The following is a 26,681-nucleotide window of genomic DNA, read 5'->3' as shown; positions in this document are numbered from 1 at the left end:
TCTCTCTCTCTCTCTCTATATATATATATATATATATATATATATATATATATATATATATATATATATATATATATATAATTTCGCACCAATAACTGATAAAAATAAACTATTCCCCTGATTTTCATATATGCTAAACATACCAAATATTATGGAAATATGATACAGTGATATTATATCAAACACATCCATCGGGTCTTAAACAAGAATGAATATGCTAACACTTATTCCTGTAAGTAGTCTTAAGTAGCTAATTCAATTACTGTTTAGTATATCAAAGTGAGAAACTCTCTTAACTATCAAGTATACAAAAGTAGCTAAACTACAGTCGCTTTTAATTCACCAGGTATGTAGTAAACCAGAGCATACTCACCCCTCTGTTATCGTTGATGTGTTCCTGAAACAGGTCTTTGATGAGCATATCGAGGGTTCTCTCTCTCTTCTGGGAGAATATGGGGGTGTTGAACGTCGCTTTCTCCCCGTTGATTACTGGAGGGAGAAACGAAAAGATATCAGTATTGCACGGAGGGAAATCAACGAGATGAACGTACGTAAAGTGGGTTATTTTTCCAGGAGGCTTCCTCAAGAGCCAATAACAATGCCGGCTTTTATGAAGAAGCTTTATTACTAGATGATGAAGGCCGAAGATTCAGACGATGGGGGAGCAGTAAAAGATTCTGTGGTAGTTGCTTCCTCAAGAGCCAATAAGAACACGGATCTTTATGAAAGAATTTTATGACTGTTTGATGAAGGTTGCAGACTGGGAAAAATGGTGAGTGGCCAGAGAATGGGAGGAGTGGTGTATGACAGAGAAAAAGGATTATGAATATGTCGAAAATAAATTGATTAATCATGAGACAAACCCAACTGAGCTTGACTAACTGGAAATGATAAAAAAAAGAGTTTAAATACACAAAAGAACTGACGAGAGATGAATGGTCCAGCGTTAATTACACAAGCTGGACGAAACGAAAGAAACGGCACTAATGAAAGCATTCACACGAATCAGGAAAAAGAGACTGATGTAAAAACTTGAAAAGCAGATGGAGGCAATGATTATGCTTCGTCACACTCCATAACAGGAGAGAGAGAGAGAGAGAGAGAGAGAGAGAGAGAGAGAGAGAGAGAGAGAGAGAGAGAGAGAGAGAGAGAGAGAGCAGGTACCATTACATCTGCTGTTTATACTGTAACAAGGTTATAGAAAAAAAAAAAAACACCCTAAAACCTGTGCAGTTCCAAACAGCTGCTGTTTATACCTATGACGAAATTGTTACCGAAAAATGAATGCCTACGTTTTTCTCTTTCAGCACTGGTGCTTGAGACACGGGGGTCGTATAATGCTTTCATTGGTTTTCGGTATATGTTCTTCACGAGGGCACTCGTGAGAACAGGAATACTGAAATAAGTCTAGATAGATTTTCCAGACTCTTAACTGTCTAGCGGAGCCGTGATATGCTGAATCACTGCTCTCTCTCTCTCTCTCTCTCTCTCTCTCTCTCTCTCTCTCTCTCTCTCTCTCTCAGCTCTTTAGCCCTTTCTTTTTACTTCTATTCCTCGCTCCATATCACTCACACATTCAGTTTCCTTCGACATTCCCACGCATTCTCTTTGTACCTTTTCATTCTCCCTATAACTTCCTTCATTCTCAGCTCTTTTCTGTCTTCATTTTCTTTCTTCCTTATTTCCTTTCTCTCTAACACTACTCTATCTCCCCTCTTCCTCACTCCCTTCCTTTCTCTATATACTGTTCACTTCCTTATTTCCTGTATCTCCTCTTTTCTTCACTTATTCTCTCTCTTCTATTCCCAACTCTCCTTCTATCCACCTCCCCGAATCTCCTCCATTAATTTCCTCCATTTCTCCCTATAGTTTCCACTATCCCTTGCTCCACACTCCCTCTTCCTCCAAGGTCACCCTCCTTCTTCCTTCCCAGACACTGGAGCAGAAGAGGGTTAAGGAAAAGCACCCCTAACTTCCAACCCTGATACTGCAGCAGACCAGGGCCAAGTTGGAGCACCCCCAACTTCCTCCCCAGACACTACAGCAGACGAGGGCCATGGAAAAGCACTCCAACTTCCTCCCTAAACATTGGATTAGATCAGAGCCCAGAAGCACCCAAACTTCCTCCCTAGACACTGGAACAGACCAGGGCCTAGGAAAAGCAACCCCAACTTCCTCCCCAGACACAAAAGCAGACCCGTGGCCCAGAAGAAGCACCCCCAACTTTCTCCCCAGACACTGGAGAAGATCAGGGCCTGGGAGAAGCTAAATACCCGGCACCATACTGGTAATTACCGGCCAGGCTTGTCTGGAAAACTACAACAAAACTCCCGCTAACGAAGAATGGAACTTTAATTGGTGTGGGTCCTCACTACTCCCTCCCCCACCCTCATCCCTCTCTCTCTCTCTCTCCCCCTCATACTCCCTCCCTCCCTCTTATCTCCCTCCCTCCCTAACCTGATCTCTCTCTCTCTCTCTCTCTCTCTCTCATCTCTCTCTCATCTCCGCATCTCTCCCTCCACATTCCTTTTCTCCCTCATCTCGGAACTTCCAAACCTCCGACAAAAAGATTAAAACCGACATTTCCTGGCGGAAATATTCCAAAGGACGGGAAGAAAAGGAAAAAAAAAAAAAAAAAAATATCTGAGATAAGTGTGGACTCCCTCTTTCCATGGGGAGGAGAGGCTAGAGGAGCTCCTCCCTCTTACTTAGAAGGAAGGAGGGAAGTATTCCTTCTTCTCTCCCCCCCCTGCTACGGACGGAGAAAAGGAATGATGGAGCCCGAATAACAAAAAGGGGTATTATCATAGTTTGTACAGTTCTCTGTACATATTCAACTATTTTGTTTCATGATTTCGCAGGTCCTTTTCGCCGTTCCACTGGTCTGTGTCATGTAATTGTCTGTATAAATCTTAAGTGAATTATCTATGCAACAAACTACAATATATTATATATATATATATATATATATATATATATATATATATATATATATATATATATATATATATACATATATATATATATGATTGTGGGTTTTTCCCCAAAAAAACTATATACTGCAATATGAAAACCAATTTCGGCTACAAACACCACAAAATTATAACATCTCTCTGTGAGATCAAGAGAAAGGACAGTTCAGAACTGAAAATCATTTACAACGTCCTGTGAATCAATATTTACATATAGAACTTTGAAATGGAGAGGGTTCTACTGCGAGTGTGGAATGGAGAGAGCAAGGATAGAGAGGAAGAGAGACTTTCGTACCGAAGGAAAGGGGACGGACGCAGTGCTACCAAATGAGATGGAAAGGAGATAATGCTACCTTCCTACATATCTTGGAGTCCCTACGACGAGATTTAGCCAAAGTGGCTGGGCTAGCGCAAAGAGCTCACAGGCAGAGAGAGAGAGAGAGAGAGAGAGAGAGAGAGAGAGAGAGAGAGAGAGAGAGAGAGAGAGAGAGACTGATACTAAGGGAGGGAGAGACGATGGTAAAAAAAAAAAAAAAAAGGAAAGCTGATATCAAGAGTTTTTGGCTGGACACATATTTCTTTAATATGACACGTTATAACCCAGGGAGTGAGGACACGCAGTGGAAGATCAGCAAGACTACTGCTTAAGTTAAACACCTTCTGATAAAGCTCGATAGTTTAAAACACGATTAAAACTAGAAACGTCGTTAATACACTTAGAACTGGAATTACTTCGGCAAAGGGATCCGTGACTTTTGTTTAAACGTACTGACAACGTAGCAGGTTAATGTAATTTTAGCCTGATGGTAGACCTCACAACAGATCAAGCACAAACGTTGAAAATGTCAGACAGAGGACAAATATATCTGTCATAAATTTCGGATGGATCACAAAGGATGCCGTAACTAACGAGACACGAAATCCATACGATTCCTCTTTGATCACTGGAAAATCAACATCTGCCACTCTTCTCGCCTCGGAGACCAATGAAAGAAGAGAATCACGGTAACTCTGCTCTCCTATTGGTCGGGGCCCACACAGGGTGACCCCTTCCAATCGTGTCCACGCTCGACCTTCAGGGAAATCATCGATTAGTCAAAGGCGTCCAATCGCATGCGTGATCACGTGAATTATTGGATCTAGTACCAATTATTTTCTCCAACATTCGGAGCTTTGAGGGATGCAGGACTAACTCAATTTTGTCTCTTAGCTCTTAATCCTACGATGTGTTGTAGCTGTACCAATTACTCTTAGACTCTGTTAAATGCCAACCGTGAAACTGGTTTACAGTAGCTAAGTAAACAGGTTTCAGGTCACGCAGTTTGAAGGTATTAATCCAAGACTGCTTGCGGACTCATAGGGTATCGCTTCACATTTATATCATTCTCAATAATGATTATGATTAAGGAATGATGAACATCTCTATAGCTTTATCAGACAGGAGTTTTTGGTTTCCATACGATGTGTCTGGTATGTTAGATTTTTGTGTTCTAACGTGTGTTTATAGTTGAGCGCCAATATGGAAAGAAATATGAAATAATTTACAATAAATGGATCCAATCTTTAAAAAAAAAAATAACACATAAGAATGATATAAAAGAAGAGACTCGACTGACGAAACATTGAATTACATGCGCCAACGGACCCTCTGTTGTCTGTCTTTCTAATGTACTCCCATGTACATTACATTTCAGATGGATGACTTGAGGAAATAAGGAGGTAGACAGGGCTTGAATTACCCATGGTAGGACTGATAAAAAAAGCAAATATGATGATTTTTCTAACCAAAGTTTTGGAGATTCTATGAATAATCATGTTTTTCTTCAACACCCACACCCTCTACTGGGGTAAAAATTAGTTTAGAGATCGGGAATGTGACATTTCTGATGATATTTTTTGATCTGTATCTTCAAAGAATATTCTATCAAATTAACGATACATCTTAGATAATTTGCTTACCCTCATGATCATGACGGTATAACCTCTGAGCACGACGGTAAGACCCTTTCTCAAAACGGAACAACTCTTGACATGACCTTTTAAGGGTTAAGGTTGGTACCTTCATGCTCAATGAGCCATGCCCTCGTTCTTTAAGGGCCGTTCCATCGTGTCCAAGGGTCGTGCCATCGTGCCCAAGGGTCGTACCATCGTGCTGAAGAAGTTTAAGAAGAACATCCTTGAAGGTTTAGAAAAAAAAAAAACACTCGTCTCTGTACACATCATACACAAGTCTGCCAGTGGTACCCCCTTCCATACCCCACAAGGCACAATGTACATTGTCTCCACTTCCCTCCTCACTGGGGGAGAGCACCTGGCCCTAACGCGAACACCAGAATCCTATTACATTCACTGATCCCTCCGCCTCGTAGATCATCCATAACACACACACACACACACACACACACACACACAAGCAGAAAACCAACCGGGTCAACTATCATGTCAAAACACTACTGCTGCTATTACTACCATCATCGTTACTACTACCACTACTACTACTACAGCAATCTCCCCTGAGGGTGGCAAGAACACCACTGCCATCAGCCACGCTCAGTTCCGTGTCACTCACTTCGCCAAAACCTGTATAAAAAAAAAATCCTGTTCAAAAAAGCTATTGCAATACACGGGTGGCTGGCTCCCTGCCTGCGTTCCGCTACGATCATGCATCATGCCTGCCGCCCGGAATAAGATTTATATTTTTTTTTCATCTATTTCTATCTATTTTCATTTTTTTTTTCAAGTAACATCGGGGGTTCGATCCCTCGTCGTCCGAAATCACAACAGCAGCGAATCCAGATGCGCGCGTGAACTCGCCAACAGGAAAAGCAATGACAGTTACATCATTTTTTTTCTCTGTTTTACGTTCAAGTATATCAAAAATGAACGGATCATGGGAGACAGGCAGGGAGGGGTGGAGGAAAGGTTAAGGGGGAAGGGGAGAATGAAGTGAAGGGGGAGGAGGTGGAGGGAAGAGAGGAGAGAGAGAGGAAAGGGTGATGGGGAAGGCTCTGACGTACAGAACAATGGGTCATCACCAGCGCCTGTGATCGCATGCCCAACGTTGACTGGGAACACTGGACGATTTTATATATACATCTTTTTTTCTTTTTTTCATACATATTCGCCATTTCCTGCGTTAGCGAGGCAGCGTAAAGAACAGAAGGCTGAGCCTCAGAAGGAAAATCTTCACTTGAATTTTCACTTGGCCCCCTTCTCTGTTCCTTCTGGAAAAGTAAAAACTGAAGGGGAGGATTTCCAGCCAACCCGCTCCCTCTCCTTTTAGTCGCCTTCTATGACACGCAAGGAATACGTGGGAAGTATTCCTTTTCCCCTCTCCCCAGGTGTATATATATATATATATATATATATATATATATATATATATATATATATATATATATATATTACTCTCATACTACTGGCAAGCTGTACAGTGACGAAGTTTAACATCGTACCGTCGTACTCAAGGAGCTAAATACCCACTGCACAAGGGAAGACTTCGCAGACTACTCCAAATACAAGTGTACTACCAAGCACAAAGTATTATTCTCGTATTGCTCAGCAAATGTTGATGTCACTAAACCTGAGCGGGGGTTATTCAAGATATTTCTTACTGTTTTCAGGCAGTGAAAAAGAAGAGTATAATTTTCTTGGTCTTGCCATGAGCTTGTGTGTGGTATGAAAAACAAATATCTCCCTCTCCATTCATCTGCTTCACCGAGTGAACCAAATGTAACGTTCATGTATCTGGAACTAAATTAAATACAAGTTTCACTTTTACATTTTTATCATTTCCATACTTATGCCAAGCGTAAATGCCAATCACGGAGCGCTCGCTTATCAAAGTGCTTGTTTACTGTTTGTCTCATCGAATAAAGTAAAATGGCTGTTACCAATAGCTTAGTATGAACAAAAGAAGATTGGAGAGAAGATAAACACCTCTCGTCAGCTGATTTTCCTGGAAGACATGACAACAGCTGTTACCCTAATGATCAAAACTAGTTGACAGGCTTCTATTTGCAGTCCGAATCAAATAAGATGCATATGGACGTTACATATATACGTATATATTCCGAACACTAAAAAAGAGAAACTATTTTGCTCATGAAAATTATGCCAGAAGTAATAACCACAGACACACACACACACACATACTCGTTCACTCTGAATATTGTATCTGCATCGACTTAATGATAATAATAATAATAACAATAAAACTACGCACAAATTGCCACAGGTTTCAAGGTTTTGCTTCTGGCTACCTGTAGACTGCTTGTGGTTACACAAAACCTGTTTTGCACCACACAGAAGCGGCTTGTGGTTATATACACAAGACACACACACACACAAAAAAAAGAGACCCGTTTCTGGCCACAGAGGAGGCCACACGACCCTCCCACCCCACTCTTCACTTCACACCACGGCCAAGTTTTCTCTGCTGAACTGTTTATTTGGGTCTAACTTTGGATGCAGTTCTGGCGAAGAAATTTACCGCTTTTGTATAACTTGGTGTGGTGGTGAGGCCTCAAGTGGCTCCTTGGATGTGGAGTGTGGAGAAAAAACTTCTCACAATCTCATTCTTTATCTGTCTCTCCGTCCGATTCCCTCCCCATCTCTCTCTCTCTCTATCATATATATATATATATATATATATATATATATATATATATATATATATATATTATTCCTACGAGTCCACGGAGAAAATGAAACACGATAAGTTCCCAAGTGCACTTTCGTGTGATAATCACATCATCAGGGGAGACAAAAGAGAGAAATATAAGTCAGTTGATATACAACGAAGAGACGTAGCTAGGACGCTATTTGGTAAACATGCGATTGTCCAAGACGGACAACTGTCTGTCTTGGGAGCATATCGAGTTTCATTTTCCCTGTGGACTCATAGGAATATACTTGATCACGCGTAAAATTGTGATCCTTTCCAATATACGCAGGCACTTGGCAAGAACATTGGTCGAAATGATACCCATAGAACAGAGAGAGAGAGAGAGAGAGAGAGAGAGAGAGAGAGAGAGAGAGAGAGAGAGAGAGAGAGAGAGAGAGAGAGAGAGAGCATCACCGTGGAAAGAGATGATAGTCGAGAGGAGGTGACAGCAGTGGAGTTAATAAGGCGGAAGGCTATTGATTCCCCTCTGGCTACGAGAGAGAGAGAGAGAGGCGGATGAGGAGGCGAGACCTTAGTTATTCGAACGGTACTTGAGGCCGAATGAGGACCCCCGTTGACATGGAATAGCTGCTCACAAGAAAAAATAATTTTGCCAATTTTTGAAAAAGTAAATTTCATGTTAAGGTGTAGGATATGGTTACGCCTAACATGTTCATTTGTTATTGGAAGATTGAATCGTACCGCTTTAGGTCTAACAGTGAGGAAGCCAATGAGATTTGAAAAGAAATACAGGTAGATTTGGAGTTTTCTTTTTTACATCATCGAATTCAACCTGTTTACTGCCTCGTCATTCTAAAAGGGTACACAGATGCAGAAAGATAATAAGCTCGGTGCAAGAAAAGAGTTGAAATCTGTAGAATGGAAGCATACGCGTAAGAATGAGAGAAAAAAAAAGAGGGTAGGCTACAGTACAGAACCCTAGGGAACGCCAATTGTAATAGGATGAAATGGGAGAAGTCGTTCTATCAACGACTACCACGCTGGAACAATCAGATAGGGAGCATTTAGGATGAAAGACAGGCAAAAAAGTGTTCTAGAGATGTCGAAGGCTATGGCAAAATATTCACTGCAGTCATTGTATGAGAAGGACCAGAATTTAAGGCACACAGGAAGGAAGATTACTGTTACTCCCTACATGATAATCTCAACCGCTTGTTGTCAAACATTCCATTCCCAACACTTTTACCCTCCCACTTTCTTTTACATTCAAAGCCCCAAGACCGGCACCTATATAACACTTCCAGGGCACAGTGCCCTCAGATATACCTGACTCTGCTCCAAGAGACACTTACGCTCCAGGACCTTAGCACCCTTATCCTAAGAGAAAGGAACTCTCCTTCCTCCACGTTCTTCCTGCGATCAAACTAGATCAAAACACCCTGTATCCACCCCCCGCTACACATCATTACCTTGCTTGTGCTCCCGTCAACTCTCAAGTTCCTTCTTTCGTACACTCCTCCAAATTCTGTCTCCAGCCTCTGGATATTCACACACGAATCTGCCAGCCACCAGAGTCGTGTCATCTGCTAAGCAACAACCGACTCGCATTCCAGACACTGCCGCCCCTTTATACTAAAGACCCGCCCCTCACTCTGCGACCCTCGGGTTTACCTCCCACAGCACCCTGTCCATAAACGTATGAAACTCTCATGGTGACATCGCTCACCCTTGTCGCACAACCACCTTCGCCTGAAACCGCTCACCTTCCTCTCATCCCACTCGCACAAGCGCCTTACTATCCAAGTAAAAATGGCATGCATTCAATGGGTTTCCTCTCTCGCACCATATTTGTGGCACCTATGGGGCCTCACTATCAACCTCATTATATATATATATATATATATATATATATATATATATATATATATATATATATTTTTTTTTTTTTTTTTTTTTTTTTTTTTTTTTTTTTTTTTTTACACGATTCGCCATTTCCCGCGTTAGCGAGGTAGCGTTAAGAACAGAGGACTGAGCCTTTGAGGGAATATCCTCACTTAGCCCCCTTCTCTGTTCCTTCTTTTGGAAAATTAAAAACGAGAGGGGAGGATTTCCAGCCCCCCGCTCCCTTCCCTTTTAGTCGCCTTCTACGACACGCAGGGAATACATGAGAAGTATTCTTTCTCCCCTATCCCCAGGGATATATATATATATATATATATATATATATATATATTATATATATATACATATGTATATATATATAGGGTCATACAACTGGGAAAACCAGTGGTTACCAAATAAATACGTTTGAAAACATACTCCTTAATTCCTTAGAAATATAAATTAATCCCCGAAGAAAATCTTATCACGAACATCAAAAGTAGTTTTAACATGAATTAAGAAACCGTCCAGCTAGATTCTTTCACTCCGGAATATTAAACGCGTCTCTTTTATCAGGAAAAAAAAAAAGGTATACATTTGGACGGTGTATAGTCCCTGATTCAACCGTGCCTCTGAATGCTATCTACATTCTCAGTCAACTGAAGCTCTGAAAGCCTCACAAAGACGGGCCAGAGGGCTTGCTCAAACATTGCATTCAAAATTCATTTATCCGCGCAATCTCGGATCCGGGGAGCTGCTCTCAAAAGTCTGCCTGCCGTCTTACACGAGTTACAGCTCCGGAAAGAAAAAAAAAATAAAGAAAAAGACCTCGAAATACTCACGGAAATAATGGGTCACCCACACGCTCATACACATACATATACTCGTTTCCTCTTTTCCTGGAGTTTTCAGACTTAGGCAGATGAACAGGAGAACTGGGACTCGTATAGAGCAAGTTTTGAATAAAAGTTGTGCGTGAGGCTACAACTGTGGTGGCTCAAGGGAGCTTATAACTACAGTTCACACTTGAGACGCGTGTAAAGGTGTTTGTCCTCGACTGTATGTAATGAAGGATGGGTGTTGTTGACATCTATATGTGTGTACCATCTTTCTTGTGTTTGTGTGTGTACCATCTTCCTTGCATTCCTCTGGACTTTCCTACTAACTCTTTGTACATCATCATGCTTTAACTGCAGTGACCAGACTTCAGAAGTATATTCTTGCTTTGGCTTAATGTGAACAGCTTCCTGACCATATCCTTATCCTTATACTTGAATCTATTCTAATATCTGGCAGCAGGCAGTCTGTCTCCTGTATAAGATGGGGACTATGTCAACTCCCAGCTCCCTCTAGTTAATAATGACACGGAGGATTTCATTGCGACCCATCCTCCTAACTGTACGTTTACTTGGCTTGAACCTCATCGACCAAGTGTCTTGTATGTTTACATACGTATGCACTTGGACCTTGTACTTTTCTCACACTTGAAAATATGACACGAGACATGAAACGTTGCTTTGCTAAATGCCTATAAAGAATTACGCCACTGATATCCACCTGAGTTTGGTTCTACCCCTGCCAAGAATTCTGGCTTGCTTTATAGGTAATCTACCAAAGCAGTGTTACAGAATCGTTAGACGAGTCGAGAACATCAATAAGAAATAAACGTTGAATTAGCAGTCATATTCAATATATATATATATATATATATATATATATATATATATATATATATATATATATAGAGAGAGAGAGAGAGAGAGAGAGAGAGAGAGAGAGAGATAGAGTCTGACTATAAGTTTATGTGACTTGCCTGAAAATGCACTCTACAGACACGCTGCTCTCTGCCCGCGCCTCTGTGTAGGTCCGAGATTTTGTGTAAATATAAACCCGTCCACCTCTACAACCCCCATCCACCCCCCCAACGTTTATTCACAGCCTTTAAAAATCCGCACAGTTATACCCTCCACGGTCAGCCAACAACACTATTGACATATACGTCTTATCTGCCCGACAGAGGGTGCAAAAAAAAAAAAAAAAAAGGACACTGGAGTGTGGTGTTCACAGCTAAAATGCCCGGTTTCTGCTTCAAGGCTGAAAGTAGAATAAAAGAAGTGAATCACAGTCGAGAACCTTGACACTTCGTACTTCCGACTGGTTATGAAAGTGTTCCTCCTTGTTTATGAAGGTATAAATTTTCAATGGAATATTGATTTTCTGAGGATGGATAACATTATTTGCTGCTCTCTCTCTCTTATATATATATATATATATATATATATATATATATATATATATATATATATAATCCATGCTGTGTCAAAGTATCGAGCATTTGCAAAGATAAACTGAACACAAAATCCCTGTGTACAAGTACTGCTTTCCAAAAAATACATGCAAAGTACAAGTCACCTTGTAAAGTTTACTTGCACTTTACAACGATACTTAAACAGTAAATCTAATGCAATCATGTCTCAGTCTCTAATATAATAATCAGGTTTCAAAGCGTCTTTCTAATGACGGCTGTCAATTGTGGAAACAAAGTTAACGTGTCGATTGTTGCTTTAAATATCTTTAGTCATAATAATTTAAAGAGTTAGAATAATCAGATTATCACCTACTTCTCCACAGTCGGTCTCAGCTGAAACTGATCAGTAAAAACTGTCAGTAACAACTCCGCTATTGAGACTCGGGGACAAAAAAATATATACGCTTCTAAGTTTATAAGATAACGAGACACTTCGAAACTTATATAACATCGCCTTTACATTAATTTAGGAAAATTCTAACATACACTTCTAGAAAGAGAATTAATAATACTTACATTTCACGAGGAGGAACTCCCGGAACTCCTCAGGGTTGTAGAAGACAGGAGGACAAGGTAACGAAGGCCCAAACAGCGGCACAGTCTCCTCGGAATATATCTGAAGGCGGTATGCGTCCTCGTCCGCCATGTATGACACCAATGCGAACACGTCTGGCAGATAAAGCTAAGGAAAACATCTCGTGTACGCTTATATATATATATATATATATATATATATATATATATGTCATGCAAGTTCTGATTGGAAGGGCTACATGCACAGGGAGGCATAACGTGAACGCACGTGAGGGATGAATTATCCTTATTAACACCTGAATAAGGTGTTAAAAGATTTTTCGTTTGGTTGTTATATCCTGGCATTGATGGAGTGTATAACCCAGGCAGACGGTAGGCCTAAGGCCCAAACGTCAAAAATCAGACAACCAACCAAATGAATAACACAATTTCCTGCTTTTGTATGTGTGGCGCGTAGCATGGAATATGGCACAGTGACCTTTAGTTGTTGATATTCATTAAATCTAAATACTTACACCTATCCAAACATATGAACATAGCCATATGTGACAAACATGTGGACATTTTCTGGAAACATAAATACAAATGGATATGTGTATCTGTTTTTGCATGCGTGCTCAGTCTTACATTTTTGTGTCTGGAAAGCATGTGGCTACGTTAATCATTTCTGTGAATCTACATGTTGATATACATACGAAAATATCAATACAGCACCTAAAATTCTTACTTTTGTATGAACTTTTACACCAATATTTGGATCATATCAGAGCACGAGCTATCAAGTTTTCAAGGAGCTATGAAAAGAGCCGATATTCCAAAATCCCTCAAAAAACAGACTGTACAACGCTTGAGTATGACATTTACGACCCTACAAACGACAGCACGACCCTGCGCTATTATGATCTATGATGACCTCTCTCTCTCTCTCCCTCTCTCTCTCTCTCTCTCCCTCTCTCTCTCTCTCTCCCCTACTCTTAAAAGACCAGTTCAAAAACAACCACGCGATTCCTACCTACGAGTCGTAAGGTCGTGATCAGGGATCGTACCGTCGTTCTCAAGGGTCGTACCACTATGTTCAGAGAAGTCGAGAACACTTTAGATAAATATTCATCAAACAGAATCACTGGAAATATAAAAGTGTTAAAGGAAAAAAGAAAACGTTACTCTAATGATGAACTTTAAACCTTGCGCCTACGGAAGGCCGTCACAATCATTGCACTTCAGGTCAATTTACTTTCTGGCGTTAGTTTCGTTTAGATCTCTATCATGATGAAAATTCAAAATCTAAATGTTCTTAGAAGGGAAAGCCCATACCTATATCTACGTCAAATATCAAATAGAAATATAAGAACGTTTACAAACGTAAATGAGCTTTCAACAAACGTTTGTGAAACTTCCGGCTCATAAGATTACAAAATGGGATTACTGGATATGTTCAGGGACGGAAGAATTTTACGTAGGTTAAAGAACGTCAAAAATATAAAACGTTGTATGATCATTATAAATCATCATATGAGAGTGGTTTATCTTCAAGCTACTTCAAAAACACGCTATATAATATTTCGTATATAATCATACGCACGTGTCTAATACATTACAGCCTCTGGAATTCTGAGAAAGAAAAAAAAAATGTGAATATATATTATCCTCTGGGGACCAATTAATCTTCAAGTAATTCGGTTATCACGCTAGTAAATTCCACCTTATTGTGAGAGTTAAATTACATGAGCTTGATGCGCCGTCTCTCTTAAATTTCACGAAAATATCTTTAAGGAATCTTTGAGAGCGACCATCGGGTGGACTTCGGAGTCCACTTAGTAGACTTCATAACGAAGCCGTTTCATTGCCATCAGCTCGAAATATTTCGACTTGATGTTTTTAAGGTCTGTCTCCAACCACCTATTGACTATAGACTCACAGGAGCTCAGAGGAGTTCGACTCTTGCTTCTGTTTGCTCAATACTTTCGAAATCAAAACGGATAACAGGCAGACAGATGCAGTCCACATCAGCATACACGCGTTCAATGCACTATTCAAGAAGTATCAAATGCTCCGAGAAGACAAGAATTCAAAGAAAATCCAGGATATTTCCTATGATACAGACTAATCTCTCCGTTTCACTATGTGATACAAGAAAAAAAGAAGCCTTGAGCATGTTACAACGTTTACGACCACGTCCCTGTAGAAATCAAGGCGAGATTTCACGCTCCTGTGTCTATAAAACGTAGTCTAAATAAGAATATCAACAGTCTGTTGACACTGGCGACGCATTAACACCTGGATAATGTCCAACAGTCAGACGGCTGTGCTCTCTTTTCTCTTTTAGGGGGTTCTCATTTTCGATGGAGGACTGTGGAAGAAGAAAGTGTTCCTGATGGTCTTTTGAAAAACGTAAAGATATTGTGTGTGCGTGTGTGTAACAAGAAATTATTACATGCTCTATAAAACCGTAGAGAGAGAGAGAGAGAGAGAGAGAGAGAGAGAGAGAGAGAGAGAGAGAGAGAGAGAGAGAGAGAGAGAGAGAGACTGATTACATATTTGAGGTGGGATCTGGCTATAACAGTCCCCTTAGACATTAGTCTCTTTCCAAACTAACTAACTCTCTCTCTCTCTCTCTCTCTCTCTCTCTCTCTCTCTCTCTCTCTCTCTCTCTCTCTCATCATTAATCTTGTTTAGAATTATAAATTCTTTCCAGTTTACAGAATTAAAGTTGCTGTAGGCTGGATCAAGTATTCCTGTGGGCTCGCGACGGCAGAGCGGTCAGGGAGCCACGCAGGGAATACATTATTTCACGAGTTATGGAGTACGGGCTGGTCCTCACAGTATTTTGGAATTAATGTAGCGAGGTAACCGGAAAAAAATGTGAAGAGAAAGAGGGGGATATTGGGGGGAGGCTGCAAGAGAGGAGGCATATGGAGTAACAAAAAATGGAGAGATGGAGAGAGGAATGTAAGAGCTCGATGAAAGCAACGGGAGAGAGGAGATACAAGGAAGGACTGAATAGGAAAGGGGAGGGAGGGACAGAGGAGAGAATACTAGGAGGGGCGGAACGAGGGTAGGTTCGGTTAGAAAAAGGAGGGAGGAGAGAAAAGAGAGATGGGAGTTAAGAAAAGAGAAGGTTAAGGGGGAGTAAAGTGGGATAGAAGGTACGAGAAAAATCCCGGGATAGAAAGAGGGAGGATATTGAGACGCAATAACTAATCCTAGAAGACCTTGTGGTGATAATCACCAAAACTACTCGATATCGAGGCAGACAAAATACAGGAGTCAATTTCGATCAAGACCAAAAACCAGAAGTCGGTGGTTGATTACATGAATTTCAATCCATTCGATTGCCAGGGTCATTAAGGTAGCAGAATTCCTTTTGTAACCACTAAACGAAAAGATTTGAAAACGAAATCTAAGTTTTCAATGTAATTCTTAATACCACTGTATGTATGGCTCTTACACACCCACCACTATCGAAGGTACTGCAGACACTGGTTGTCCTCAGTAAGTTCAATAACATCAACATCCCGAAGCTCTTGTAAAAGCTTTATGCATCCGTTATGAGACTTACTATGTCTGTGGGATCTATATACATTCTGCAGGGTAAGATGTCTGGTTTGTCATGAGAACAAAGGCAGTAAGAGAGTTTAATACTCTGGCCTGCAAATGTGGGCTACGTTACTTTACAACTACTCTTTTCCTGTCTAAAGTCCTGCTGCATATGTTTTGTTATCCCGACTCGAAGTTTCAAAACACTGCCAAAGACGGCACTTGTGGCCAAAGACATTCGAAGGCCATACCTTGAAAAGCCACCATCACCAGCCGCCTCTCTCTCCCTCTCTCTCCTTTGTGCTTCTACTCGGGGGGAATAGCCAGGTATAGTAAGGAAACTGCGTTCCTTGAGTAGGATTTTGGACCTGCTGGTGGCGCAGTACGTGCCTGTCACTTGATAACTCTGTCTCCCTGAGGTCCAATAGTGGACGCGGTGCGGTGCAAGAGTCCCTCTTCTAAAGAGCTCCAGCTCTGGAAAGCCCAGCGCTGGTACAGAGAGCGTACCACTAGGGAGCTAGAGTTAGAATACAGTTTCTGGTGTCGTGGAGTCCGGGGGGACAATTGGTGGGCGTTCGTGTGTGCTGTGCCTGCATTGATTTCAATATTCCGTATTACCTGATATTTAAGCTCAAGAGATAACTATTGTGTATAGCCTTTAGCTGTTGTGAATTGTTAATAATTTGCCAATCGAGTCTACTCCGACAGTAAATCCATGGGTATCAAGGGTTAATTTTCCTCCCATTTATGCAATTAACTAATACTCTTGTTCATTGTCTGTCAAACGTCATTCATCCGATAATTATGCGTGCATTCTTTGAATTTACATACTTCTGAAAGAATGTGATCCTAAGGAATATATATGACGGGCGAAGATCCAGTCTTTGATCCCGTACATATAGGAATGGGGTTGTGAGGCCAACCGTCGTCCTCTTGTTACCATATGTTCGACCTAAATGGTCCTAATTTTGGTTTAATGACCATACAGTAGCGTGCTTAATGATCAGCTAGTAGCCTGGAACCATTATATTCGAAAATTTACAGTCAACAACTTCCTTTAATATTGTGAAGGTGACGTGTATAATGGGAGTAGTTGCTTTATAATGAACATACATCCCTAAGTCACCCTACCGTAAGACCCATATTAGAAAACCACCGTCAGCGATAAGAAAATACCATACGTTAGTGGCTATGATGCTAAACATACAGCGGGAAATTCGAAGTTGCAGACCGAGCGCTGGGGGAACAATATAGCACTACATCTACATTTCCCCTTAAGGAACATACATGATCTATAGATCTGCTGCTTTCTTGCCAAAAGTATGGCACACATTTGGGGAGAAATGTACGAAAATTATCAGCAAGCGAGTATATTATTTCAATCCGACTCTATCTTCAGTTGCATATATCTGAGGGAATTCTCTCTTCTTTTTTTCTCTCTCCAAGTCATGGAAGAAGTTGCAAAATGAAGGCATTTAAAAGTTCGTTGGATTCTCGGTAAGTCAATCTAAGACTCGAGAGAGAGTTAGAAAAGTTCAATCTAAGACGTTGAACGACACAGAAACGTCTCAAACCAAGTGTCGAGTGAGACGGAGAATTTCTCAATATCACATCTCGTTCTCTATTCCATTCTAGTATTCTAAGGTCAATGTTCCTCCAGATGTGAACACTCAAAAGAGGCATTCTGAGGACTACAGAAAGCCCCTGTCTATGTATCTTTAACACCCAAAAGTTATCTTTACAAACACCAACTGTAATCCACGAACAGGATTCGAACCTGCTTTTCCAAAATGTACAGATCAGGTTCCCATAAATACAACACTTTCAAAGGACCTTCCAGGCAAAAGTGCCTCTTAAAATCCATTTAGTGCCAACTATTGCTTCACGAGAGTGTCTTCCCACTCTGCCTTTCGAGATGTAGTTGGCAGATGGCCTCAAGTCGACGGAATGTGCATCTATCAACAATGACCGTTAACTGGACTTCCAATTATTGATACCCTTAATCAGTGGGTTCTATCACACTGAAAATGCGAGGATGATGCTCGTTTGAGCAAGTGGCAGAAAGTGAAATGGTGACAAAGGGAATTGTTAGGAGGAGACACGTTGAAGAAACCAAGTGCACGGTAAAAGGGTGGCAAAAGGGTCTTAAAGAATTCTGTTCATGGGAATCTTGATTGTCTGTGCACCTTGTGACGTTGGTTCGATTCCTCAGAATGATACATACCTCATCAAAAATTCAGTCAGATAACATAACCGATCACATTGTCACTGAAAGTTCTCTTACTGCCTGACAACCTTAACATGATGTAACAGAGAGAAAATGATTTATTTTGACTAATCATCCTTCCCAACCATTAATCATTTGATATTTTTCTCATATTAATCAGCTACTAATCTGAACAAATTACCGACTCAAAGCACTGTTCAACAATAATTATTTTGTTTCAAACATTGACCGTAATTAGATTTCTCACAGACCTGGAAAAGGTACCTCTCACATATTTCGGAATATTATATCAGGCCTTAAAAATAGTGTAAAAAAAACTATATTCTACTAAAATGAAAAATATACTATAAAAGAACTCGAGCGAAAAGCTAGCGAGTTTCTGATTAAATATCATGATTGATTAACCTTAAAATTCACGAAGAGATTTGTTAGACAACGAAGAATCCACGTAAAATACGGGAAAAAAAACCCGAGACAGATGAAATTAAGGAAAGGTAAAAATCTTTAGAGAACTCGATATATCGTCATAGAAAATTAATGTATAGAATAACAATTTCCATTACTTATCTGTAGCTTACAGAAGAGTTTTAGAACTTCACCACATAAAAAGATTGAATAGCTCCCTTTCACCAAAAAGAAAAAAGGTTTCATTAACCATAAATATTCCCGTATAATCTTAAAACCTCCAAAACTTTCAAGATAAAATCACATAAACCTTATTTCACGGTGCCAAACCAATACATTTACAGCAATGAAATATTTCATTTACAGTGACAAAAACGTTTCATTTACAGAACCAAAATGATATACTTACAGTGTCAAAAGAAAAGAATTACAGTGTCAAAAAAGGAACATTTACGGTCCCGAACTGAAACATTTACAATGCCAAGATGTTACAGTTACACTAGCAAAAACGTCACAGTTAAAAGTGGCAAAATGTTGCATTATAGAAGGATACGGGTAAACTGGGACTTGATAAATGATGGGGAGAAGCTAGCCATGTCGTCAATCGTCCCGTCCAGGAACACAATGTTGACGATGTCATTTCCAATGTGCCGTTTTCTCTCAACCTGTGAAAGGGGAAAAAAAAAAATGAGGTTAACGAAAGAGACAGGGAAACGTAGTAGCTTACGATGATGAAACGAGTTCATATCATCCACAGTGCTCATCCGTCGTTTATCGCTCTCTGTAAGAGAGGATGAAAGATTAACGAGAGAGAAAAAGAGGATTGGAAAAATGGTACACTATGAAAATCTATAAAGCTGAAACAAATGAAGAGATTCATAACTGGGTGATAATCTATGGGGTCCAATGGATTGTTCAACGATAGTTCTGCATGTTATGTCAAATGTTTGGACACAGGATGTTGGAGCCTGGTCGACTTTGTGGCAACAATTTCCAGACCTCCTATGGAAAATTACAGAAGCTTTAGCAACAATCTGCAGACTATGAAAAATTATACAGCCTATGGCAACAATTTCCAGACATCTTATGGAAATCTACGGAATCCTTGACAACAATATTCAAACATTCTCTGTAAATCTATGGAAGCTTTAGCAACAGTTTCCAAATGTTCCACAGAATTTGGAGGAACTCTGGCAACAATTTGTCCATAAGCAGATCGTCGTAACAAAGCCATATGCAGCTGGGCCACAAATTCCAATTATATTTAAATAAAACCAAAACGGGGAGAAATATATGATGCCTAAATGCTTTTCCAAATCCTTTACTGAATGGACAGACCCATATTTCGGTTCCTGCGTGTTCATGTACGTTTGTGTACGTGTGTGTACATGTGTGTGTACATGTGTGTGTGTGTGTGTGTGTGTGTGGCCTGCGTGACCACACATGAGCGATCACCACCCTAAACAGAATACCATCAAAGCAGATTGCATCGTATACTATGCGAGGCACATTTCTTCTCCCGGTATATGTCCTAAACTCAACCTCTGCATTAACTGCCAGTCTTGTCACTGCAGGATGCTTAAACCATATATGAAAAACGGGGGGAGGAGGAGGAGAAAGCGGGATAGGGAGAAGAGGAGGGTGAAGAGGAGGAGGGGCAGATGTAAGTGAGGAACAAGGAGGAGGAGGAGTTGAAGAATGAAACCGATTCGTCTATAAGCCATCGTCGGTCGACTCCTTCCCTTATTTCCAACTTGCACACCATCTCGCATGGGATTAAAGGTCACCTTGTACCACAAAATGGCTTGAAAACCCAGTATCTTCTTACTAGGTTTCTAAAATTCGTCGATTTACGACTTCCTACGAGATTTCAGTCATGAAAGATACCAACTTTAATATCAAATTACTTGTCATCTACGTAAACTTTATTATTTCTCGAGAGTTTTTTAAGCACTGACATAGGTTGGTCCACCTTCAAAAAATTTACGACTTCTCTATCTAGGCCTCAGATGTCTCTCTCTTCCAAGCAGCTATTTCAGACCACCACAGTCCTATTTCCACATGACGCAAATCTACTACACCAACTGCAGGCGGAACGCCTTTATAATTATATTGTTCCAACAAAGCCCAGCCTTGATATCATCATTGGTGTTCTGATCTGTGCTGTGATTAAGTAAAGAAAGAGAGGGAAAAGACTGTGTATGAGAGAGAGAGAGAGAGAGAGAGAGAGAGAGAGAGAGAGAGAGAGAGAGAGAGAGAGAGAGAGAGAGAAATATATTTATAGTGTGAATTCCCAAAATTAATGGCAAAATAGTTTAAATTCCAAGGAGAATGGGTGATATTCTGTGTTATCTCTGGGGATTTCTCTGAGTTCAGTGGAATTCTTTGGGATTATGAGGATCTGGGGGGATTTAATTAGGATATCACGATAATTCTGTAAGATCCATGGTAATTAAATTAGATAGATGGGGAGCATTTGATAGAAAGGCAGAAAGGGGCAAGAGCCGAGAAGAAGAAGACGAAGAAGAGGAGGAGGAGGAGGAGGGAGAGGAGGAGAAGTGAAGGAGCAAGAAAACAACAGAGAAACAGTATATGAGATCAGACAGCAAAGTCATAACAAAAACAACAAAGACGGGAGCAGAAGTTTCCCCAAACAAGTCAAACAAAATGAGGAAAAAAAGGAAGAGAAACAAATTCAGAAAAAAAAGCAGCAGCAGGTTTCCCCCAAAACAATGAAAACAAGCAAAACAAAAGGAACAGCAGCTCCAGCGAACAATGAAAGCTAAAGCACATCAACAAAGCAGCAACAGCAGCAGCGGCTCTAGTAAACAATAAAGGCAAAGCAGAGGGTAAACAATGAAACGTCACCTGTAACAAACAATAACACAAAAATGAACAAAGCAACAGTGACTGCTTCGAAAAAGACAATAAAACGAAAGAAAAAGAAAAAAAAGCAAGGGAGGTCAAAATCAACAGTAGTTGCAAACAAAATTCACAAAACACAACTGGGAAACCTCAACACTGAAAACAAAACACGAAAACAGCAGTGAGAATTTCAGGAAAGGAAAACGAAAAGCAAAACATACTACTCATAAATATCTGCAGCAAACAATGAAAACAAATTGAACTCTTAAACGGTTGTAACAAAGCCCCAAAAAAATCTAATTAAAAAAAAGCCACCAACAAATAACATCAACAAACACTGGAAAGAAAAACAAACAAAAGAACGATAAATGGTGGTTCCAGCACAACAAATAAATAAAAAAAAATATGTAAACAGCAAAAGAACTGCAGCAGCAGCTCTAGCAAACAATTAGAGCAAAGCAGACAAAAGAAATAGCAAAAGAAAAGAATCAACGGCCCAATATACTTTATCTATAATTCATGGCCACCAAATCATGCTAAATCTAATGAGTTTATGGTTCATTTTGCAGTCATCTGTACGCAAGGGTACCACAGAGCTTCGACTATATGTTTAATTCTGTACGGTTCTGCTAAACGTATTTCACAAAATGATTTAAAACACATTATCATATGTTACGCTTCCATGCAGCTCGACTATAAATTTTCCCCATATTAATTAAAGCGCATCGGTATATATTGATTTTCATGATAACAGAAATGAATATAAACAAACATGTGAAATATATACTGAATTCTCTGGATGTTTGTTGTTCCAGTTTCCTAAAAATCACTGGAAGCGTATTAGAAAGTCTTCAGAAACTTCCAATAATCTTTCTCTACTCCTCCGCAAGGCCTCCCCAGACACGTAGCAATTTACTGCCTGAATTAGAGTATTGTTTTCCTGTTCCCTAACTTGACAGACCGTAAGTCAAGATTCCCCAACAGCTTGCGCCGGTCTTACTAGTTGTAGCTTAGTCCTGTGGCCAAAGGGGGAGGAGGAGGAGAAGATAGAGAGGATGCCTGGAACTTCTGCCTAAGAATATTAGCAGCATCAGTGTTTATCTTTCATAGCATGGCCTCTTCTTTTTTCCCTCCAATTCGTTTTGCTGGTATGTTCGCCTTCCATTTTTGTTCGTTTCGTGTTCGATGTTTGTTATTCTTTGATCGTTTTTTTTTTTTTTAACTTCTGGTGTTTCTGTTAGCTTTAGTCTCTCTCTCTCTCTCTCTCTCTCTCTCTCTCTCTCTCTCTCTCTCTCTCTCTCTCTCTCTCTCTCTGACCTTTCTACATACCTTCTCTCTTACGAGATGATTCTGTAACTGTCTGTATTACCCATTTTCATTTCTCTCTTTCACTTTAGGCCTCTCTCTACTCCTGACTCTCTCTCTCTCTCTCTCTCTCTCTCTCTCTCTCTCTCTCTCTCTCTCTCTCTCTCTCTCCCTCTCTCTCTCTACCCTACCATCTACTCCCATCCCTGGCCAGACTCACCAGCCCAGGAAGCCAGCTAATGGATGAACATCAATTCACCCCGGGACAGTAAAGCCACGTGACTCTATGCTACACACAACAGCATGCTGTATCATCCTCGCCCTTCATACTTGCTGTACACTAAAGCATTCCTGGCCATTCCTGACTCAAGGTGCTCATGGCGCCCCAAACCACCAGTAGGGGACTCCTGTCTGGAAGCAAGTGTAAGTGTAAAAGATTTAGATGATGATTACGATGAACAAGATGAATAACGTGCGTAAGTTTATTCAAGATGGATTACCACACAGGTGTTTTCAACGTGTTGAATGAATGGTGTAAAATGTATGTACGCAAAAATAGGCCATAAAAGTTCACCTCTTTGGGTTGGGGAAAATATAAACCAGAATCTACGAATCTGTAGTAATGTGCGAAATAATACGAATTTTTCAGCTGAGCAGAGTAGAGGCTACATCAACGTTAATGTTACATAGGATCATCGTCCCTCGGGTAAGATAATGTCATTCACAGATGTAAATAGATTCTACGTATATCGGGAAGAAAAAGGTAAACATGTGTAATAAAAGGTTCATATACATTGAGTCTGTATCAAATGATTATATATATATATATATATATATATATATATATATATATATATATATATATATATATATATATATATATATATATATACACACATTGTTTTTTCATACTCCGCCGTTTCCCGTGTTCCCGCGTTTGCAAGGTAACGACATGAACGGATGAACGGTCTCACTTGTTCACATTCATCTTATTACTCTGTCATGAAAATCCTCATGAACCAAGCAACACCACCAATAGCCTTTTAAGATATTCTTCAACTGCAATCCCAGCCGCTCCAAACGCTTTGCCATATCTTATCTTACGTAACGTTTTCACCTCCTCTCTTTTCACCAAACCATTCACTATGATTCTTTCATACATAACACCACCTCGTCCCAAACGCCTTTAATTCATTCAACAATCCTCAGAATACTACTTCTATTTCTTCCTGTCCTATTACTTCTTCCTTATCTGTTTTCCCCACTAATGCTCTCATCTGTTCTGTTGTCCTTATACATTTCTGCTCCTGCTAAAACATTATATCATCCTCCCTGAAATCTGCCGATACTCTCTCACCTCATTTTTCATATGCCCTCTTTTTTCAGCCCCTACACCTTCCACTTGACCTCTTCCCAGTTTTCTTGCACAAGTTCGGATCACTTGTTGCTCCATCCCTTCAAGTTCCGACTATATACACCTCTCTTTCCTCTTTCACTAGCACTTTAATTTCCTCAACCTTGTTCATACTCTACCTCCCTCACTCCGTACGCCACAAGCACCACCTACACACTGCTTCCACAATTTCCTCTCACTTTATGCCGTTATTCTCTCTCTCTTGGAATATCCGCAAACGAGCGTCTTTTCCCAACACACTCACGCTCATCATCTTTTACCCACCAATGTCATACATTCTTTTCCTAAAGCCACCATGAGTCTCGCACTCGCCTTCACCAAGAAATGATCAGGCAATCCACCAGCTGTCCCTTTCAGAGAATTCACATCCAACAAATATCTCACCTGTCAATTAGTACATAATCCAATATTGCCAGTTGACCCCTAGCTTCACTTACCCATGTTTACTTATGTATGCACTCATTCTTTTTAAAAGAGGTAATTTCAATCACCGATTCTTTTTCCAGCACACAACCGAATATAATCCGCTCACCATTTCCATTTGCACTGGGTACCCAAGGCTTCCCAATTATACTTTCGACTGCCGTATCAACTGCATTCAGACCTCCCGCCACCTAGATTCAATCTCTTGCACCAACGTTATTGTGTATCATATATATATATATATATATATATATATATATATATATATATATATATATATATATATATATATTGCATATTGATTATCACTGATTATCACTCCCATTTCTTCAGGGTACAAATCAAAGTACAATGAGAGTGTCCCGGAAATTAATTAGGGTGTAGTCGGAATGTCGAGCACAAGAAATGTAAATGGGTGAAGCCAAGCAACACACCCATCAGAGTGTAGCAAGGGTGGTGGGTGTTGCAGTGTGATGCAAGCCAAAGCAACCGTCAAGGAAGGGTGCAGCAAGCGAGCGGGAGGCAGGCGGTACCTCTCCACTCCACACAGTCGCCTTGGCAAAGGCAACTTTGCTCCACTCCCAACAATGCACCATCGCGGAAGTTTCGGGGACATCGATATTGTTATCTGGGAAGAGGAAGAGGGAGGAAGGATGGGTGGTAAGGAGAGGGCGAAGGAAGACCAAGGAAGTGAAGAAGGAGAAGAAAAGAGAAAGAAAGAGGAAGTGTTACTTTACCAATTAATTACCACAAGAAGTACGCAAACTATAATGCAAATTATGCATTAGGATACAACTCGAATTGAAGTAATAATTCCGTCCGGCCATTCATGTACCTATTATGTCTGTATCTACTCATTAGGTCTAAAATCTACCCATCTATCTAGCTATTTATCCACCTGTATCTACATATCTATTTTTCAACATATCTGCTCGTATATTTAAATCTAATCAATCTCTCTCATATATATATATATATATATATATATATATATATATATATATATATATATATATATATATATATATATATATAATGTTCAATAAGAATATATATAAAATCAATACAGAAGAAAATGAAAACTTTCGTTCCAGTGTTTACTCTGGCTTCGTCTTGTCCTCCAGATGGGAACATCCCAAGGATCAAAGCTCTGCTGCATCCAGGCACAAGAGTAAACCCAACACATATATAATTACTTACTGCCTTTGTCCGCTCCTCCGCCACTGTCAAACCAACATACACACGCACAGACAGGCCAAGAAAAACATTGCCGAAACATTCGGGCGTATGAGAGAGAGAGAGAGAGAGAGAGAGAGAGAGAGAGAGAGAGAGAGAGAGAGAGAGAGAGAGAGAGAGAGAACTCAGGAAGTTTAAAATTGGGAGAGAGAGTGTGACAGTCCTCTTGTTTGAGAGGAGATAGCGTGTATTTGTGGGGTATGGGAGGGAGAAATTTTTGTTTTCGATTTTTGTAATTGATTTGAGGATGCATAGTCTATACATATTTGTATATGTGTGTGTGTGTGTGTGTGTAATTGCTCATTTGTAACTGTATGGGGAGGGAGTTCTACAATCGTAGGGTACCATCTCTCAAACTTTCTACACTACCAGATGATATTTCAAGCTTTCATATGATATCTACCTATATTTCCCAACTTAATCACTCACTATATTCCATTCACGTACTACTCTTATACTCTAAGATACTTTCTTACATCTTTCCTAACAAGTTTCTCACTTAATTTCAATATAATATATATATATATATATATATATATATATATATATATATATATATATATATATCACCGACACGCCGTACACATATGTGTATCATCATCAACAGAGACACACGTGCGCAAAGCCTATAATTACCACACAAACGGGGAGTGATAATGACTCAGGGGTATTGATCAACACAAATGCTTCCCAGAACATCAGCTGGGGCAGATGTAGGTTGGTGGAGGCTGGAGAGGCACTTTAGGGGAGCGAGTTGATTTTTTTCTTTTTTTCTTTAGGGAGGATTGAAGAAGAAAGAAGTGTAGCAACGAAGTGTGGGAGGGTGATAAAGGGGTGGGGGGGGGTGTTTAAAGGTATGAGGTATAAGAACGTTTTAGTACTAAGGGGTCGGCTTGAGAAGGGTGGGGTAAGGAACTAAAGAAGAAGGTGGAAGGTCGGGTGAGAGA

The 26,681-nt window shown here is 40.1% G+C and overlaps 1 protein-coding gene across 1 annotated transcript in view; it reads right to left on the bottom strand.

The window, feature by feature from the left end:
• The window catches only part of LOC139759487 (GTPase-activating Rap/Ran-GAP domain-like protein 3), a 628,035-nt gene that overhangs the window by 64,368 nt on the left and 536,986 nt on the right, over nucleotides 1–26,681 (bottom strand). Inside the window, 3 exon segments of the mRNA XM_071681664.1 lie at nucleotides 374–489; nucleotides 12,305–12,457; nucleotides 19,045–19,156. Coding sequence (XP_071537765.1) covers nucleotides 374–489; nucleotides 12,305–12,457; nucleotides 19,045–19,156 — 381 coding nt within the window.

This window comes from Panulirus ornatus, chromosome 33 (assembly GCF_036320965.1).
Source record: "Panulirus ornatus isolate Po-2019 chromosome 33, ASM3632096v1, whole genome shotgun sequence".
In the NCBI taxonomy this organism is placed as follows: domain Eukaryota; kingdom Metazoa; phylum Arthropoda; class Malacostraca; order Decapoda; family Palinuridae; genus Panulirus; species Panulirus ornatus.
The sequence above is the reverse complement of the archived record's forward strand: the minus strand, read 5'-3'. Positions and strand labels throughout refer to the sequence as shown.